Source organism: Corylus avellana, chromosome 7 (assembly GCF_965113065.1).
Source record: "Corylus avellana chromosome 7, dhCorAvel1.hap1.2, whole genome shotgun sequence".
Taxonomy (NCBI): Eukaryota; Viridiplantae; Streptophyta; class Magnoliopsida; order Fagales; family Betulaceae; genus Corylus; species Corylus avellana.
This window is the reverse complement of record NC_142496.1, coordinates 8175292-8194991: the sequence shown is the minus strand read 5'-3', so window position 1 is coordinate 8194991 and position 19700 is coordinate 8175292. Positions and strand designations below refer to the sequence as shown.

Sequence of the window (19700 nt, the reverse complement as noted above, 5' to 3'; positions counted from 1 at the left end):
ACACATGTATCACTATATATATATATATATTATTCCATATTAAAAAAATATAAAATAAAATAATAAAAAAATAAGGGGTGGTTGGGCACCCTATCGGGGGTGGCTAGACCACCACAGTTGGGGGTCCACCCCAGACCGGCTTTTTTGTTAGTGGGACAGTTATCCCGTTAGTGGTTCTAGGATTTCTAAGAAGAAATCCTAACCATGAACTGGATATTCTCCAATCCAAAATAGACTGGAGAAGATTCTGTTCCATCAAATACGTCCTAACAAAAAGAATACTACCCTTAAAGTGCAATAATTGTTAAGCCATGTAGCGAGGATAAACCTTAAGGAGAAAAATCCATCATAAAACTTAGTGATAGATTTCCACCCCAAAAAGAAGTGCAACTATTTTTTTTTTTTTTACATGTCTCATACAAGGGAGAGTGGAATTCGATCTAGTGATCTCCAGTCGATTGAGCTACCTCTTGGAGACATACAACCATTAATGGCATCGTTGAAGACAGTAAAAAAGGCAACCGAATCTTCTCATTCAAGTGGTGAAGGCAAATAACCACCAATATCCATAATTCTAATAAGAGAGCCCCTACTATGTGGTCGGGCTGCAAAACCCAACTTTTGCAGCCTCCAATCAACTACTGCCACTTAAGCTAAGTGCACAAACATAACTTACAACCAAATACATCGGATGAAAACAAGAGAAAGAAAGAAGAGAGAGAAAGAAGGGGAAAGAAGCAATGTCGTGGGTCTGGCAGAGAAAGAAGAAATGGCCGGTGGGTCTCGCCAGACCCACGGCACGGGTCAGGCGAGACCCAGCCGTGGGTCTTGCCAGACCCATGGCGTGGGTCTTGTGTGACCCACGGCTGGCTCTGGCCATGACCCAGCTGTGGGTCACCTCTCCAACGATTATGGGTCATCCTCTCCGAGGACTTTCCTGCTGAATCCAGCCTCAAGAATCGATTATAATGCCACAAAAATTGTTTCTAATGCCACAAAAATCGATTCTAATGCCTTAAAACTAGTTTTTGGATTAAAAATTAAAACTTAGAGGGAAAGGTTAACCCTTAAAAACTTATGCCTCAAAACCCAGCCGGAGCCGCGAGACCCACGACCAGACCCCTTCACCAGCGCCATTTCAGTGGCTGGGAAGACCCATCAGGGAAAAAAAAAAAAAACTGATCAGAAATGGTTTTGAACTCAAATGATCAAAAAAAAGCAGACCCATAAGAAAAAACCAAAGAAGAAAGAGAGAAAAGTTACTTAGTTACCCATGGCCATTTCTTCTTTCTCTTCTCTGCCAGACCCACGCCACTTCTTTCTCTCTTTTCTTCTTTCTCCTTCTTTCTCTCTTTTCTTTCTTTTTTTATCGGGTGTATTGGGTTGTAAGCTAAGCTTGTGCACTTAACTTAGGTGGCATTAGATGATTAGGGGCTGCAAAAGTTGGGTTTTGCAGCCAGACCGCATAGGAGGTTTATTCTTCTAATAATCAAGGGATGTCTTGTGATACTTGTATATTTACAGACTCTGAGCCCTACGATTTAAAGTATGTTTCATATATGCACATATGTTATATTAAGTTATATATGATTTAAAGAAAAATTAATTCTGCATAAAAGAATTTTGCAGGAAAAAAAAAAAAGAGAGAGAGAGAAGATTTTGAAAGGAAAAAATTTGAAGAAAATAATGGTTTATGAATGAAATGGAAAAAGAACATTATGGAGATGTTTTATTACGACTCAATACCTATTGCCTATTTGATTGCGTTTGAAGGCTTAAAAACCTAAAAAGTTGTGGTAGACAAAAGCTAGCATGTTTGGTAAAAAATTACAAAAGTACTTCTTTCACTTTTTTTTCTCTCTAAAAATTGCCAAAACCCATTTTTTGCAAAAGTTTAAAAATGAAACTTTTGTCAAAATGCGCTTTTTTACTTAAAACATTTATTTCTCAAACATGGTCTAAGCGAAGAAATACGTTCAACGGCCTAGTGTCAAGTGTCACACCCCTGAAATCAATTAACTAGGGGTGAAAAGACGGTTATGCATAGCGATTATTTCTAATAACCGCCTAGGCAGTTACTAAATTTCACTAACCGCATTCGCTAAGCGGTTAGCAGATAGCAGTTAGCAGTTATTAAACATATAACCGCCCGCTATAACCGTTTTTTTCAAAGTTGGGCCATTGGGCCAATTTTTAGTTTTGGGCTTTATATATATACCACATTGGGCCAAATTGCTTCAAAAGAAGTTCATATTGAAAAATCTAAAATATTTTACCTCAAATTTATATTAATTTACATCTACTTGTACTTTAAAAAAAGAAAAAAAAGAAAAAAAAAATGTAAATCATAACTTGTTAAGAATACAAGTTATACTAATAGAAAAGAAAACAAAACAAAAAACAAAAACAAAAACAAAAAAAACAAAAAACAAAATGCAAGTTATACAATATTTAGTCATTTACCAATGTATACTTATGATTTATGTCATATTATTTATGTATAATTTATTATTATATAATCATATGATTTAAAAATCAATTGATCATGTTTTAAGTATAAAGATTATTATTATTATTATTATTATATAATAAAGGTAGTTAGTGGTTAACCGCCCGCCTTTTCACTCCTACAATTTACGAGTGTAATTAATTCTGAGCCCTACTTAGAATAGGATCCTCTACATTTAGTGCGATCCAAAATGGAGGAAGGATGATTTCCTCCCTTCCCATTTTTCCAATTTTTTTTTTTTTTTTTTTTAGATTTTTTTTAGACTTCAGCAGTAGTGCCTAGCCTCCTCCACTACTTTGGTTGTCTACTCCACCTCGCCCGTCGTTTTCCTTCCTGATCTTTTGGCTTTGTCGGCTTTTGCAAGGGTTCTTAGATAAGCTTTTCCTGAAGCAGATCTACGTTTTCGCTGCTGGTTCAAGTCCTATACATACCATTACACATTCTTTCCTGGCGCCAACGAGTCCTGTAGATAATAGACGTTTTCCCAATGGTTGGCGCGCGACGGCTATGGTTCAAACGCGCTGAGTGTGGATTGCGTGAATCTCACGTGCTTTTATGTGAGTCTGCCGCTGCTATTTGTGGTTTTTTGTTTGTTTATGTTGTTCTGGCTTTCGAGGTGAGGAAAAATAATTTTCAATGTGAGTGCTTATCTCTCACGACTGGTTAAATAAAAACTTTTGTTGTAAGGATATGATCAACCCATGTCTTAGACCTATACCGGCAAGAGCCAATCTATGCTATAAATAAAGTTTGTACATGAGTGAGATCGGAGATCATTGATACGATTTGATTGTTAGATTTTTCTATGTATCTACGACTTTGTAACCACATAGCTTTTGCTTATGTTTTTAAAAAATTTATGCTCTGAATTTTTTATGCAATGAAGGGTAATCACTCATTCTTAAAACCGAAACTCTTAAGACCAAAGAATCAATTGGACGTACGTAATGAAAAATGTGATAGTAGTAGTGAAAGTTTCAATCTTGATCACTTGCTGCCTCAATCTTGACTTCATATTTATTACTTCCAAATATTTTAGTGTAGTGAGAAGGATATTATCAAAAGACAGTATTTTTATGTATGAAAAACACATTAACTAATGTGGTTTAATGTGACAGATGGTCTTGTACTCTTGTGGTAATTTTTCTCTTTCTTAAGGAGGTCTCGGTTCAACTCACATTGGGTGTGGTATTTGTAGGTTCCTTATCTATTTGTTAAAGAAAAAGTGATTTAAATGTGGATGACAATGATTTTTTTTCTTTCTTTCCAGGCTATCACACTTTAAATCAATGGTACCAATCAGTGGAAAGTGAGCATTTTCCAGATCCAACGGGTCTTCGAGCTCGAATGGAACAATGAACCCATGGCTTTTATCCGGCATGTATCAAGTATCTTATGTCTGCATTTGATATTACCGAGGTGAGAGAATCTTGAGATTTAGAAATCTACTTTTTTTTTTTGCTTAATTAAGTATATTCTTTTTTTTTTTTGAGCAAATTAATTAAGTATATTCATGGAGAAGTGTTATGATCAGGTCATGGCTGTCACGCGTAGTAACATATGTAAGAATGAAATGGAGTCACTCTCTCGCGGGGGTGCAATCATATATTATGCTTCGGTCTTCTTTTACTTTTGGGTCTTTTCAACTCCTGTTGTTTCCTTGGTGTTTGGGACCTACTTATATATCTGCATTAACTGGCTTCACATACATCTTTATTAAGTTGGATGATAATCTTGATTACAAGAGAACACAAGAGATTCAAGAGACTACATCTTTATTAAGTTGGATGATAGTCTTGATTACAAGAGAACATTATATAGAGATACAAAAGGAAACACATCTCATACATTAAGGAAAAGAGATTGATGATATGATGAGTGGAGAGAGCATGAAGGATAGTGGGGTATGATGGAGGCCAGGGATCTGATGGACGCTTATGACTTTGTCTTGATTTAGGCACTCATAATGGGTAATGTATAGCATTATTTGGAATTAAAGGGACTATGGAGGGTAATATGTTACTAAAAAAAAAAAAAAAGAACTATAGAGGGGTGACGAAGTCCCTCTACAGTGATGTGGTTATCATAGGAAGAGTTGGGATGACAAAGGGGGTGGCTCCAAGGGGAAGAGTGACAATTGGGTTCCTTTATGGAGTGTGTGATTTTGATTATTTCTTGTAAATTATTTTTTATTGACAAGAATTTTTCACTTGATTCATAAGAGAAAAATAATTTAGCACACATAAATGAAAATCCGTTTTCACATTTTGCAAAAGGTACTCACTACTTAGTTCATATAAATGGTACAAAGTTTGAATCGACCAATAGAAAAAAAAAAAAAAAAAAAAAAAAAAAAAAAATTCACTTGATCAACAGAGCAAAGACTTCGGAACTCATTAATTTCAACAAAATGTACTAGGAAATTAAGCATTTTTAGAAAAGAATATGGCGTCTCAAAATTTCTGGTTTCAATGCATGACATTAGGTAAATTCATAGTTGCATCCTGTGCTTGTCGATAAACTAGTGGAGTTCACTACACAACGAAGCTTCTAACCTTCGAACTTCTCAAATAAACCTCGCCCATCCATGGGAGAATTAGAACCCAAAACTAATATAACGGCCAATTTGTGGTCAGAAATTTCCTAAAATTCGGGCCATTCAAGGATAATTTGAAATAAGGGCATTTCCGGCCCAAGAAAAAAACAAGGACAATATTTCAAAAACTAAATATACCTTCCAGTCAAACTCAGATGCTTGTTTTCTCAACCAATGCGATACATATTACAATCTGCATTTCCTAATTCAGAACAAAAAGATTGAACAAGAAACGTCCAAGACGTCATACGTGTTGTAACAGAACCTCTCAGAATGATTTCTCAAGATTCCAAGTTCAAGATGGAGGGAGCGTTGGTTATTGTGGTTTGGAGGGGGTGGTGGAGGCATTGATGTCTGTGGCATAGGGGGCCTACCGCCATGTTGAAGGGGTGGTGGTGGCGGTTGACGCCACATAGGTGGTGGTTGGCCTCCCATTCCCATTGGTGGTGGTAGGGGCCTTGGGGGACCTGAAGCTGCCTGTGGAGGGGGCGGTGGCATGCTTGGGGGAGGTGGCCTGAACTGCTGCATTTGTGGAGGCATGCCAGGTGGTGGGATTGTTTGACCTGGTTGCGGTGGCTGACCATGCCAAGCTTGTTGTCCAGCTATTGGCATAGGTGGGTAGGCTGTCGCTTGAGGTGGTGGTGGGCGGAGTGCAGGCATTGGGCCTGGAGCAACAGCACCATTTGCAAATGGGCGTGGAGGCATGACTCCATTGGCCTGAGGAACACTCGGATGAGTTGGAGGCCCACTAGCGAATAAAGTGTGAGGCCTGCTCTTTTGTGTACCTGGATTGCTTGCGGCCAAAACTCTCTCTGCAAAATAACGGTAGCACACAAGTAAAGCACTGTCCTTAATGATAGCATGTAATTTGATATTCTCCATTTCGTTTGAAATGGAGAGGAGTCGGTCCTTTACTTTTTATAAGGGTAAAATTATTTAAAAATTGTCATTTCACTTTTTTTTAGACAATTTTACCTTTATGAAATAATCATAAAGGATTGGCTCCTCCCCATTTCAAACAAAAAAAAAAAGGGGAAACCTAAAAGTCTTACCAGCTGGAGTACCATGACGCTCCCAATTAGTATCCTTCTTATATGCATATGACACCTTAATTTGACGATTGCAAAGATATTGGCCATTCATTGCCTGTAAATTTAGATCACTACCAGATCAACTCCTTATATAATCAAAATATAATGCTAGTATCATGGGGTAGCTCATGTCTTACACGTTACAACAATTTAGAAGTTACTATTATATCTTTTACAATGTAATAAAAAAAAAAAAAGAGCCTAGAGGCACAACTAATTTCCAAAATGAATGACATCGAGTCGTTGATCATGTCTAGACTTGGCATTAAGCTATGACCAAGTGGAACTAAACTACAAATTAATAATTCATCTAATTCTCGCATACTTGAAGAACCTCATGTCTCTCGAGCAGATTTGGGTAATATGAAAGTATAAGCAGAAGACACATACCTCAATAGCAGCATCAGATGCCTCGAAAGAATCATAGCTAATAAATCCAAAACCACGTGAATTTCCTGATTCTGGATCTCTCATGATCTGGACAAGAGAACTGATCAGAATCCAAATAACAGAAGCATCAAAATCTTAATAGGTAGAAAACATACATTCTAAAATCAATTTTTATGCATTCAGTACAAATGTTTGAGCCCACAACTTGTCCCACGCAAATACAGGCAGGAAGAGATCGGAACCCACTTACGAGGGATTTACATCCAGTTCTCCTAAAACAAAATTAAAATCTTTTAAGAAAACCAACATAGAGAGTTGAAGGCCATGCAAAAACTTATCATCAAGTAGCTCTAAAATTTTCCACGATCGAAAATCTTGGTCTGACCAAAGATTTAACCTCGGGATGATCATGGTCTGACTCACCTAGAACTTATATCATTATGTTATGCAGCACTGCAACAGAACATGCTACCTCACCCCTTAAAATGGAACAAAGGGGATAGGCTAATATACCAGATTACGGGTAGCTTTGTTAGAAGTTAGAATGTGATAAGGTACCCTTTAAGTTACAATTTTTTGGGTAGTTTGGTCTTGCCAAAAACCTAACTGAATATACCATTTTGTGATTACTATCTATATGGCCTTTCAAAAAGTTTAAATAGGGAAACCGCCAATACCAATTTAGCTAAAGCTATCAAAGGAGCAGCTATTGAAACCAGTTTCTAGGTCCATGCAAGGAGAGGAACATGAAGCACCCGTATACGAAAGCGAGTTAAGAAGACAAAGCTGCCCTTCAATGTTTCAAGGATTAGAGGATTGCCTCCATGAGTAGAAGAAAGCAGGATCTAACAAAAAAAATCCTTGCTTCTTCCAATGATTTTCCCTTCGATGGATTAACCATATCAAATATAACTCATAGATTCAGTTCCCTTTCCTCCTACATGAACCAGACAAAGCACACTTTCAAAGCCACCCTGCAACCTGCTATATAAGATGTATGAAGTCACAAAGGTAGTCTAACAGATAAACCTATTGTCCATAGAACTTCCATAACTCCCCCACTAAAAAATAGTTAAGAGAGAAAGAGAACATTTGCAGAAATGATAAGCAAAATTATTTCATATTGATATTGCCAAGAAAACACACCCTCTATGCATAGGCATGCGAAGATAACAGATTACAGTTTCATGCCAAACAAAGGAATATATGATATGCATAAATGATGTTATAGAAACTCTAATGGCTGAAAGATCATTAAACAACTTCCTATTTAACTTTAAACTAAGAACACCAACATCCATATTAGTAGGTAGTTTGCATAAAATCTTTCTACATTTCTAGGCAATTTAACTAGAAATGGAAATAATTCAACATCAGATGCCAACAAAAGAAAAGCCAAAAATTTAACCTTAGGATTTGTAACAATGACTCCAAAAGCACTGAAAGTATCTTATAGAAGCTTCTCATCTACATCCTGCAAAGAATATCAAGAAAATGACAAAGTTAAAAGCAGTGATCTAGCTTGTGTTAGCAAGCATAACTCTAATAGAATTTAACTTACAGGGTCAAGGTTCCCAATGAAAAGGTTTGCTCGCACATCCAAACTTTTTTTTATCTTGGGATGCCTGGGGAAAAACAAAACATCACAGTAATTCATCAAATTTCATAGAACAGATACAAAGACACCAGTACAGAAATAAACCTTTTCAAATTTATGATGTTTCATAAATTTTATGCAGCACAAAACAAAAAAAAAGCTGTAAAAATTTAGATGAAAGGAAACATACCTTATTTACACGTATTGGCTTTCCATACAGTTTAATCATGTTGAGCACCTTGATTGCCTTCATAGTTATCAAAGGGGACAAAATTATTAGTCAAAAGTAAAGAACTAACGAATGAAGCTAACAGTAAAACTTCGCAGTTAAACCATAAAATCTTAGCATACACTTCAAAGTTTAACAGATAGCATGACCAGAGTATGTGATCAACAGTTACATAGTCAGCATCTTCTTCACTCCGAAACTCCACGAATCCATATCCTTCATGCAAGTTTGTCACTCTATCCTTGGGAACGTACACATTCACTGAAACAGAAAGGGGAAAGGCTATCAATGGGCAGTCTTACAAGCAGATTATAAAAAACAATCCCTTTCTGATAACTCATTAAAACAGGAGCTCATAAGTCATTGATGTTAGGCTAGAGAAGAAATATGTATACTAACAAAAATAAATGAAACATTGACTAAATTATTAATTGGCGAAGATTATCACTGATAAAAGTTTTCCGAACATGCAATAATTTATGAAGAACAAATCTTAGCAGTCTCATTTAAAATACATTATTCTCTTCCCCATTGATGAAACAAAGTTCTAGAAGAACATTTAAGACGAAGGAAGGGTCGAATCTAAAGAATGGTCAAAGTGTCTAGCCTTACAACAAAAACAACAACCACCATAAAGAGAGATTGGGGAGAGAAACCAAAAAATAAAGACAAAATTTGGACATAACTATAAAGAAATGAGCGTTACATATCCACAACTAAGTACAATTGAGCCCAAGAACAGGTTTTTAAAGTACTTATCAAAAACTAAGTACTATGCCCAAAACAATATACCAAAAGAAAAACAAAACAAGACAGTTATGACCTAGAAAAACTATGAATTTTAAACAAAAAATTGGTGCCGCATAATTATCACTAATTTCAATATCCCCTAGAATTTAGAAATTTAAGCAATTTATAAAATAGAAAAGGGAGGCCACAACATCCCAACAGGGCCTGCTTGAACAAACATCTCCCAAAGTAACTCCTCGGTCACCTGCAAGCAAAGACACAGGCATTGAAGCCAACACTAGAACAAAAAAAAAAAAAACCCTAACTTATCCGAGTTCCTTGTTTTCGAGCAAAGTAGAAACAAGTACCAAACAAAAGGAAGAAAGAGAACCTAAGGGTCGAGATTTCCGATATAAGCGGTGGCATCCTGATTTCTCTCGGCAGAGTGTTGGCCCAGCAAATTGGCTCCTACTCCGGGCGCTATTCGAGTCGTCATTGCTTTCTTACACTGTGAAACCCTCTCTCTCTGTGCTCCTTCTCGATGGTCCGACTAGAAGGTGAAAACGCCTGATATTATTGAGCTGGGCAGCTGGAAGAACCCATTTCATACAATATTTCAAGGAGAAGAGAAAAGACAGAAAATGTGCACAAGAAAATTTCTCTTGTATTCAATAATAATTTCCTGAATGATACATCAGATTTTATAATATGTTTACAGTGTAACAAAAGGGGAAAACAATAGCTGTACAAATCAGACATCTATTACACACAATCGGCCATGATATTATGGGATTGTGTGTTTACATAATCTTCATCAAATCTTTCCTTGTGAATGTGTCTGTTAGCAAAGAGAGATGATCTTCTTTCCTTTGCTGTATCATTGACTAATGATTCTACTGAATCACATGGATCCTTGGCTGCTGTTCCTTGATTATTGGGTGCTCCATGATTCTTGCCATTGTGATGCTCCACAATGCAAGCTGGTGAAGATGAGTTGTTTGCATGCTTAGTGAGACTGATTGGTTGACGGGGCAGCTTTAGTGGCTGAAGGGAGTCATGTAGTCTAACATCCCCCCACAAGATGTTAGACTACACTTTTAGCTTGTCTCGGAGAAGAAGGAACCGAGCAGTAGTGAGGCCCTTTGTGAATATATCTGCAATCTGATCAAGGGTAGGCAAGTATCGAGTGGTAACATCCTTGTTGACCACTTTCTCACGAATGAAGTGATAGTCCACTTCAATATGTTTGGTGCGTGCGTGACACACTGGATTAGAGGCAAGTGCCAATGCACCAAGGTTGTCACACCAGAGAGTGGGAGAGCAATGGAGAAAAATCTTCAGTTCTTGAAGGAGCATTCTCAGCCAGCAGAGTTCGACTGTAGCAAATACTAGAGCCCTGTATTCAGCCTCAGTGCTGGATTTAGAGACAACTGGTTGCTTCTTAGCACACCAGCTGATTAAGCAAGGTCCAAGGAAAAGGGCATAACCAGTAGTGGACCTTCTGTCATCAAGATTGCCTGCCCAGTCCGAATCGCTATAGGCATTTAGTTGAAGGGAGCCTTTGGTAAAGTGTAATCCATGATTGATGGAGCCCTTGAGGTATCGAAGAACTCTCTTTGCTGTTGTCCAATGGGTAGTAGTGGGAGAATGCATGAATTGGCAGAGTTGATTAACAGCAAAAGAGATGTTTGGCCGGGTGAGGGTACAGTACTACAGTGCTCCGACTAGGTGTCTGTACTCTGAGGCATTGGGAAGAGGATCACCATCTTGCTGAGAAAGCTGGGAACCTACTGGGAGTGGTGTCTTGGCAGGCTTGGCTCCTGTCATATGAGCACGGTCTAGAAGTTTAAAGATATACTTTGTCTATGATAGGTGAAGTCCTCCTGCCAGTGGCTGCACATGAATGCCCAAGAAGTAATGAAGAGAGCCAAGGTCCTTCATGGCAAAAGATTGCTTCAGGCAGGAAACCAAGTGAGTGATAGCAGGCAAAGAATTCCCAATGAGAATGATGTCATCGACATAAATGAGGAGAAAAAGATTTATTGTGGAGGTATGGAGAGTAAATAGAGAGTAGTCTACCTTGGATTCTGTAAAACCAAAAGCAACCAAAGTAGCTACCAATTTAGTAAACCAGGCCCTGGGCGCCTGCTTGAGGCCATAGATGGATTTCTTAAGTTTGCAAACATGATGAGGGAATTTGCTGTCAACAAAGCCTGGTGGTTGTTTCATAAAAACCTCTTCCTGTAAAGTGCCATGGAGAAAGGCATTTGAGACATCTAATTGTCTGGTGGGCCATTGAAAGTGGACGGCCAAAGCAAGGATAGCTCGTATGGTGGTGGATTTAACCACAGGGCTGAAAGTTTCATAGTAGTCGATGCCATCCTGTTGTTGGAAACCCTTAGCTACAAGTCGAGCCTTAAATCTGTCAAGAGTGCCATCAGCCTTCTGTTTCACTTTAAAAACCCATTTGTTAGTGATAACATTATGATGAGATGGTCTTGGGCAGAGGAGCCAGGTTTGGTTGGCTTGAAGGGCTTGGAATTCTTCCTTCATGGCTTGCTGCCAGTGAGGAGATTTGACTGCTTGGGAAAATCGAGTAGGGGCAGGAGATAAGTGTGAGAGATTGACATGGGAGTGAAAGGCCAGGAGTGGATGTTTGGTTGAGAAGAAGAGTTTGTAGTTGGGAAATGATTTGGGCCTGCGAGTGCCATCCTGAAGCCTAGTAGTCATGGGATGATGAGAGATAGGACCAGATACAAGACTAGGAGGAGAAGGAGCAGTATTTGTTGTTGTGTTTGCAGTACCTGCGAGATTGGGGATAGTGCAATGTTTGTATCGGCTGGAGGGACTGGAGAAGCAGCAGGGGTGGGTGAAAGGGGTTCATCAGTGCTGAAACTAGTGTCAGAGGGCAAGTCATTAGGCATATCTGCAGTAGCGAAATCAGAGGACATGGGATCGTTGGTAGATGCTGGGGTGTCAATAGAAGATGATGGAATGGCATGAGTAGCAGAAACAGAATGTATCAATGCTGGTGCAGAAGGACATACCTTGGGTGAAGCAGAATCATTTGCAGAGGTCAGTGGAGTGGACATCCAATTCTTTGCTGGGAAGGAATTTTCATCAAAAACAACATTTCTGGTAATGATGGTCTTTTTGGACAAGGGTTCATAACACCTGTAGCCTCTATAATTGGAGCAATAACCAAGAAAGATACATTTTTTGGATCGATACATCAGTTTGTGAGAATTATAAGGTCGGAGAAGAGGATAGCAGGCACAACCAAAGATTCTAAGGAGAGAATAGTTAGGCTGTTTGTAAAGTAATTTGAAATATGGAAAGTGGTTTTTCAAGACAGTTGTAGGAAGTCTATTGATTAGATAGACTGCAATATTAAAGGCATCAACCCAATACATGAGAGGAAGATAGGATTGAGCCAAGAGAGCTAAACCAGTATCCACAATGTGCCTATGTTTTCTCTCGACAAGACCATTCTGTTGAGGAGTGTGAGGGCATGAAATTCTATGAAGGATACCATTAGAAGTCAAAAAGTGTTTAAATTGATTGGAAGTGAATTCCCCTCCTCCATCAAATTGGAAAGCTTTTATTTTCTTAGACAAGAGGTTCTCAACTAGGCTTTTGAATTTGACAAAGCATGCAAATGTGTCTGATTTATTTTGCATTGGATAAATCCAAGAGAACCTTGAGTAATTATCAATGAAAATCACATAATATCGGCATCCAGTGAGAGAAGGAATTGGAGAACTCCACAAATCAGAATGTATTATTTCTAATGGTTGGGCAGTTACATTGTTGGACTCAAAAAAAGGAAGATACTTGGACTTTGCTACTTGACAAGGTTCACACAAACTTTCATTTGTAATGGAGCCAAGTACAGGTAGGTTTACAAGATGCTTGATTTTATTTAAAATGGGAGGTGCAGGGTGCCCTAACCGACTATGCCAGACTTTGGAGGAGGCTGTGACTCCAAGGAAAGCTGTAGGCTGTCTTATTTTGCTGGATGACTTGGACAAGAAGATTGGATAGAGTCCATCTCTACTTGGCCCTTGCAAAAGAATCTGCCCCGTGATGTTGTCCTTCACAAAAAAATGAGAATCAGTTAGAATGAACCAGCACTTGTTGTCTACAAAGAATTTCTGAATGGACAACAAGTTAGCTGCGGCAGTTGGACAATGTAAAATGTGGTTTAGTTTGAAAGGTTGATGGAAAGGATATTTAGAGTTATACAAGACAGATGCACCTATGTTGGATATGGACAAACCTGTTCCATTACCTACAGCCACCTCATCATCACCTTTGAATGGTTCTTGAAGTGTTAGATTGTCGAGGGCAGTCGTGACATGATTGTTTGCTCCACTATTAGCATACCAAAGGTCCTCAACATTCTGTTCCATAGCAGAGGGATGTGCTCGTGCCACCATTGCAGCAAATTGTGAAGGTGGATTTTTCCCTTGATAAGAATAATCCATCCTATGATAGCAATCTAATGCTAGGTGTCCAAGTTTCCCACAAATTTGACATGATGGTCTGTGAGGGAATGAGGTGGGAGGTGCACCAAGAACAGACTTTTGTGAAAAGTGATTACCTCCAGGTCGTCTGAGGTTGGACTGAGAGGTGCTCCTGTGATAGCCTCTGTACTGGTTAGGCTGATAGGTATTCCTAGGTTGATAGGAATTAGGCTGATGGGAGTTCTTTGAGTAACTCACTGCTTTTCCTTTGTGGTAATTGTCACTGGAGGGCCTTGGTTTTTGAGAATAAAGGGAAAAGTTGCCTGATTCAGTGAGTGGCTGCTGCTGTGGTAGATGATTGTTGAGTAGAATCTCGTGGTTGAGCAATTCACATTGGAATTCTTCAAAAGTCATGGACGATGTGCGGGTGGTGAAATTGAATAAAGTGATGAAAGTGGTGTAAGAAGAGTTCAAACCTCCAAGGACATAGGATATAAGATCATCATCTTCTATAGGCTGCCCTACTGCAGCCAGAAGGGCTGAACACGATTTGGTTTCATTGAGAAACTCTAAACAGGTTTTGGAACCTTGATTGAGGGTTTGTAGCTGTCTTTTTAGATAAGAGATTCTGGCCTTTGACTGAGATGCATATCGTGTGGCCAGAGTAGTCCAAACTTGTTTGGCTATCTTTAATCCATAGAGAGAAGAGAGCATACGGTCTGACATGGTTGTGTTGAACCAACTAAGGATGCATTGATCCTTTCTGTGCCAGATTGAGTCATCTGGATTCACCATTGTGGTGAGGTTTCCAGTTTCATCAGTGAGATGTTTGGGAGGACATGGCTCACTACCATCAACGAACCCCATCAATTCATGGGTGTTCAGAATTGGAGTGAAGTGAGACACCCAATTTAGGTAGTCTGCAGGGCCATCAAGCTTGGTAGAAATCTGTTGAGAGATGCTAGGCAGGGTGAATGTTGTAGTGACAGGTGCAGGGGATGAAGATGTGTTGGTGTTAGGTGCAGAGGATGAAGAAGAAGCAGGAGATGAGGCCATTGTTGTAGGATTGGAGGAGTTTTCCTTTAAAGGCTCTGATACCATACAATATTTCAAGGAGAAGAGAAAAGACAGAAAATCTGCACAAGAAATTTCTCTTGTATTCAATAATAATTTCCTGAATGATACATCAGATTTTATTATATGTTTACAGTGTAACAAAGGCGGAAAACAATAGCTATACAAATCAGACATCTATTACACACAATCGGCCATGATATTATGGGATTGTGTGTTTACATAATCTTCATCAAATCTTTCCTTGTGAATGTGTCTGTCAGCAAAGAGAGCTGATCTTCTTTCCTTTGCTGTATCATTGACTAATGATTCTACTGAATCACATGGATCCTTGGCTGCTGTTCCATGATTATTGGGTGCTCCATGATTCTTGCCATTGTGATGCTCGACAGTGCAAGCTGGTGAAGATTAGTTGTCTGCATGCTCAGTGAGACTGATTGGTTGACGGGGCAGCTTAGGTGGCTGAAGGGAGTCATGTAGTCTAACATTTCATTCAGGGTCCGATTCATACTGGCCCATCTGGGCGACCTAATCACATCCACGGGCCTTCTGCTTGGTCCAATAGACTTTCAAGTTACGCTCAAGTCACGATTTCATGTGATATATATTTCTAAGACGGAGTTTTAGAAATATTTTTAGGGTGAGAAAACAGAGAGGGAGTTTTGATAATACATATACCAATATAAGGGCCAGAGAGTATAGTCGAGATCGAAGACGACGAGGCGAGGACGGTTCTGGACCGAGAGACGGCGAGGCAATGATAGTCGAGATCGAAGATGGCGAGGCGAGGCGAGGACGGCAGCGAGAGAGAAAGACGAGAAAAGAGACGGCGGGAGACGAGAGAGAGTGATTTTCGATTAGGTTTAGGGCCCTGGGGGGGGGGGGGGGAAGACTGAAGAGAATATAGAAGCGCAAAATGACGTAGTTTTGCCTTCAATTATTTTATTTTATTATTATTTAAAAAAAAAAATGGTTGAAGTGTAAAACAACTGTATGGTTCAGTGTTACAAATGGTTAAAAAAATTGTTTAATTTCCTTTTTCAAAAAAATGGTCAAAACATTGTTCAAAAAAATTCATTAATACTTTAATTGTAGTTATAAGTAATTCATTGTTATAATCATATGATCTCATTAAATTAGATCATATGGTTAATAATTTAAATTATTATTATATTAACTTAATATCTTTTTTTTTTTTTTAATTGAACTTATTATCTAATGGTAATTCTCAAATTCCTAAGTCTCAAATTCCTAATAGTCATACACTCATATTTAAATTATATGATCATATTATCTCACAATTCATATTAATATTATGAGTAAAGTTCATATGCCTTCTTCAAACTACCACCAAATTGACAATGTCACACAAACTTTCAATTGTAACCATGTCATCCCCAAACTACCAATACATTGTCAATGTCCCCCAAGACTAGCAATAAGACAAAAATACCCCTATATATGTACTTTCCCCTAAAAAAAGAACTATAGCATTATAATGTTATCAACAATCTAGATTTACTTATAAATTGTTGGAGAAATTTCACTTACTAAATTGTCACCGTTTTTACAATATCATTTTTAAAGTTCAAAACTTCTCAATTTAGTATATCAAACGTTTAAATTTTTTTAATGTCCCCCCTCACCGTTAGAATTTTCCGTTAAATCCTAACAAAATTTCCAAAATACCCTTTTTTTTTTAGAATTTTTTTTTTTTTTTCATAGATCGAAATATGGGTATTTTTGCAAATACCGTTAATTCACCAACACTTTAATCTTTGCATATTAAAGTGTAAAAAAAAAAAAATTAAAAATCTGTTGTACAGAACGATTTGGATCCTGTCGAGTCCACCAGCATTATATCGGATTCACAGGCGCTGCCAGACTTGCCGGATGAATTGCACTCGCAACTGTCAAAATCTGTCTTCTGCAGCTTCTATATTTGTGTTTATCGGCCACAATCAAGGCCAGCTCCAGAAGTTCCTATTGATTACTCACACAAATTTGATGTACAAAAGAGCAAAATCATCTCTTCATTTATATCGGGCTTTCATCTTCTGCAAAAATTCTAATGTTTCTTTATATGAAGGATCGGTGCGGCTGATCGGTTTGCATGAATTTATATGATCTGTTGACTCCAAAACCTGATCAAGATAAACACATTTGAAGTTTGTCATTGTTAAAAACAGCAAGGGTTTGAAGCCAAGTACCTAAAACTAAAGATGATCCAAAACTCTTTAGTGTTATCTGATCCTATAATTGGTCACCTCAGAATACTTCAGTTGTCCCATCAGTGGGTGCATTCTGTCAATCTTTTAATCACGCAAATGTGATTTCATTCCATATATGCTAGAAACTTGGAATTAACACACACAGAGGTCACCATCTGCTGCTAAATATAACACAGTTTCTCCAACAATATTGATCAATACTTGATAAAACACCACAAACAAGATATGGTCATGTTTGAGGAGAAATATCTATAAAGATTGGATTCTAAAGCTTTGGGGAATTTGCAATTTCTAATGCTTTTTTTTTCTTCGTTAAGCAGTCATATTATGACGGAAAGCTACTGTAATCACAAAGGATATATGCTGGACAGGATGCAGGCCAGAGCAAAAATGAGTGGTAAAGCACCGATGAGCATGTACAGCATGCCACGAACACTAATGGAGGACTTGTACCCAACAAACACTCCCACTAGAGACATGGAGCGCATGGGGATGTTAAATAGCCAACACTAAACATGTGCAAAGAAACTTAAAACTCATGTCCGCGGACTTTGGAAAACATAATAATTTGGGTGAAAGAGACCCCATTTTCTTCTTTGTTTTAAGTGAGATATGTTTATCAACGTCATACTTATAACAAGTTCACCAAACCCGGGATACGCTGATTCAATTGGTACTACTTCCATTCGGAAAGCCCATCCTCCATAACCTTCAACAATTGGAGTTACCTTGGTCTGCAAAACAGTAGCTAACTACCTCTTAAACTCACAGAGAGAGACAGATGAAGAGATATGCTATTTTAATTAAACTGTGGACTACCTCACAGAAACTGAGAACATCAAGCACCCCTTTCTTATGAAGGTTTCGAAGAAAGTCATTAAGCTCTACTAGTCTTGGAGACCCAGTTCTTAGCTCCCCTATCTAAGAAACAACATGAACTAAATGCTATTAACATCAAATGTTTCCTTAAAAAAAAAAAACACAAAACAAAACAAAGATATAAATGTAGAAACCAACAATCAAGCGTTACAAAAAAAAAAAAAAAAAAAACACAGCTTTGTTTATAAAGACCATATACTAACAGTTGGGGCAGGGCGAAACACGAGGCCCATTCGCCAAGGCATATCAGCTAGTTTGCTGCCAAAATGTGGGAGCTATAGAACACCTGAAACCATGGGAAAACACAAGCATCATAAAGAATAATCATTGAAGGGTAATAGAAGGATCTGCAATGTGAAAATTATTGATTTATGCATACAACTCCAATGGTGTTGTTCACAAGGTTATCAATATTTTCTGCCTTAGCTTTATAAAGCATCTGCTTGACAACCAAGCCTCCCATGCTGCAGACACAAAAAAGTCAATCTATTAAAAATAGGTAAAATGCAGACGAACACACACACCAAATATATAGATAGACTCATGCTGTGAACCAACAGAAGCAAAATTTGAAATCATATTCACTCTAGAAGTCATATAACTTTTACCAATTACAGGATTAGTTCATTTTTTAAACCTATACCAATTAACTGACAAACGTATTTTTTTCAAAACAAAAACAATAAAGCAATCCAAAATGACTGACAGTTACAATGATTTACATCTATTAACTCAACCCGACCCACTAACATAAAAGTTCTTGTTCAGGACATAAATTATTAATAAACTTGAGGATGAAGGTTGAATGATGATGCCTATCTGAAAGCAAGATCATTTTTCGAAAAACTTCCCAAAAATGTCATGTTACTACATCGAGAGAGAGAGAGAGAGAGAGAGACTTTCTAAGAACCCACTCTTTTATGCCTGTGTGAGTAACCTGTAAAATACATATTTTCTTTTGCTGGAAGCCTGGAAAAGGGGAAGGAAGAAGGAAGGGGGGTTACCAACAGCTTTATGCCAGACACAAGGTACATACATTCTCAGATCACTTAAAGGCTTCTTCATAAGTTGAAGATGCAACAGATCACAGGAAAAGAAAAAGTCCGACGTATCCAAATGATCATATCAAACACCAATGACTGATTAAAATAAAGACATTACCAAGACGATACAACAAGACCAAGCAAAAACATGCAGGCACACCTATTGGAATGAACACACAATGTCTTTTCTAATACTATTATAAAAACCTGTGAGTCACAAACACCACGGGTTGATTCCCAACGCCTGCAGCAACAAGCTTCTCCAATAGCATGGAGCTCACTTCCTGCACATTTCCAGTGGAAGCAGGTTAAAAAAATCCTTAGTGGAAAGTAAATGATATAAAAGCCAACCAAAATGAGCAAAGAAACTGTGGGAACTGCAGAATCCATTGTTGTTCATATGAAGGGAAATCTGAATATCATTTTCACTGAATAGAAGTATCACCTAGGATTGCTCTATATTGACTAGGATGACATTCTTTAGATATATACATAATTTCATTATGCAAGCATTAACCTCCCTAATGACCCTAAGGATTAGCTCAATTGGCTAGATACCACACCTCTTGAAGCGAAGATCACCAGTTCAAATTTTCCCTTCACCCTCTCCTTGGAGTCAAAAAACTTATCAAAAATAAGCAAACTCCATGAATTTCAGTTAATAACAAGGTAAGAAAACTGCCAATCTTATGTCAAATCAGCCAAGGTAAGAAAACTGCCAATCTTATGACAAGCTAAAAATTCTCAATGTGAAGTTCCCAAGCCCCAAAACTCTTGCTTAAAAATAAAATTCTGAATGTATTGATGATATGTTTCTAGTAACAAAACATAATAGGCATTAACGATTCAAATGAGATAAAGATGCT

General features: G+C 38.0%; 1 protein-coding gene and 1 pseudogene across 2 annotated transcripts; both read right to left on the bottom strand.

Moving 5' to 3' along the window:
- Positions 1–5148: 5148 nt before the first annotated feature.
- On the bottom strand, positions 5149–9732 carry LOC132184382 (uncharacterized; annotated as a pseudogene). Its single transcript, XR_015912843.1, has 9 exons — positions 9533–9732; positions 9360–9406; positions 8585–8675; positions 8374–8430; positions 8148–8211; positions 7995–8060; positions 6587–6673; positions 6158–6251; positions 5149–5917 (listed from the first exon to the last, which is right to left on the bottom strand). The product of XR_015912843.1 is annotated as an uncharacterized LOC132184382 (transcript).
- Positions 9733–16512: 6780 nt separating this feature from the next.
- LOC148584429 (uncharacterized) lies at positions 16513–18056 on the bottom strand. Its single transcript, XM_088518665.1, has 4 exons — positions 17995–18056; positions 17732–17833; positions 17544–17646; positions 16513–16825 (listed from the first exon to the last, which is right to left on the bottom strand). Exons 1-4 carry the CDS (start codon positions 18034–18036, stop codon positions 16761–16763), a joined length of 312 nt encoding a protein of 103 aa, XP_088374791.1. The 5' UTR covers positions 18037–18056; the 3' UTR covers positions 16513–16760.
- Between the last annotated feature and the right edge of the window lie 1644 nt (positions 18057–19700).